Genomic DNA, 822 nt, shown 5'->3' on the forward strand with positions numbered 1-822 from the left:
TTATCCTGCTGCTCTGCCTCTACTCAGATCGTGTGTGTTCCCCATGACTGGCGCGTTACACTGGTCATCATTGTCATAGTGAATGCGGCTGTGTCTTTCATGCTGGAGGTATGCTTGAGAGACATCACACCCTACACGCTCCCTGTGACTGATCTCCCTTTTTCATTTAAAAACTATGATTTGCATGCATTGGTTTTTCTTCCTACTGAATCAGTGCTCAGTAGCGCTTCACTGCCTAATGAATGAAATCAGTGAATCATTTTAAGTTTCCATTTGAGTTTTTTTTTTTGTGCATTTCTATGGCTGTAACCCAATCTTCACGATCAGCTGATTGTCAAGTTTCCACTGAAATCTCCCATAGATTTTGATCCTTGACATCATCTTGTGGAGGCTATTTTTCAGACGCAGTCAGGGGGTAAATCGCCCCACAGAGTACCCCTCTGCTGACACACCTCAGGTTGGGAAGCTTTTGATTTTACTTTTTTTTTTTTTCTTGTTTATTTCTATCTTTATAGAAAGAGTTATGCATATTCTTAACTCAAATTTTCCTGCTTTTTTGCTTCATATTTTCCTCTGATAACTTTAATCAATAGAGACTACATCTTATAGAACTGAATATTAAAATGTATATTATTCAATTGGTCATATTTTATTTCACAGGTTCTGGGTCATCTTATGAATCCAGCAGTCTTTTGAAGATTTATTTTTAAGCAACAGATCCTCCCTAGAAGCAGGAATTTGAGTTGACCAGTTACTGCAAATAACACGATTAATACATAAAAGCTAAAAAAATAATAATGTGTAATACAATTTTTTTTGAAT

General features: G+C 36.4%; 1 protein-coding gene across 1 annotated transcript in view; it reads left to right on the forward strand.

The window, feature by feature from the left end:
* Window positions 1-822, forward strand: part of LOC118334990 (probable cation-transporting ATPase 13A3) — a gene marked incomplete in the record, with an annotated part of 20,287 nt that overhangs the window by 17,443 nt on the left and 2,022 nt on the right. Inside the window, 1 exon segment of the mRNA XM_035671143.1 lies at window positions 28-108. Coding sequence (XP_035527036.1) covers window positions 28-108 — 81 coding nt within the window.

This window comes from Morone saxatilis, unplaced genomic scaffold, assembly GCF_004916995.1.
Source record: "Morone saxatilis isolate NCDOM2014 unplaced genomic scaffold, NCSU_SB_2.0 Contig23, whole genome shotgun sequence".
In the NCBI taxonomy this organism is placed as follows: domain Eukaryota; kingdom Metazoa; phylum Chordata; class Actinopteri; family Moronidae; genus Morone; species Morone saxatilis.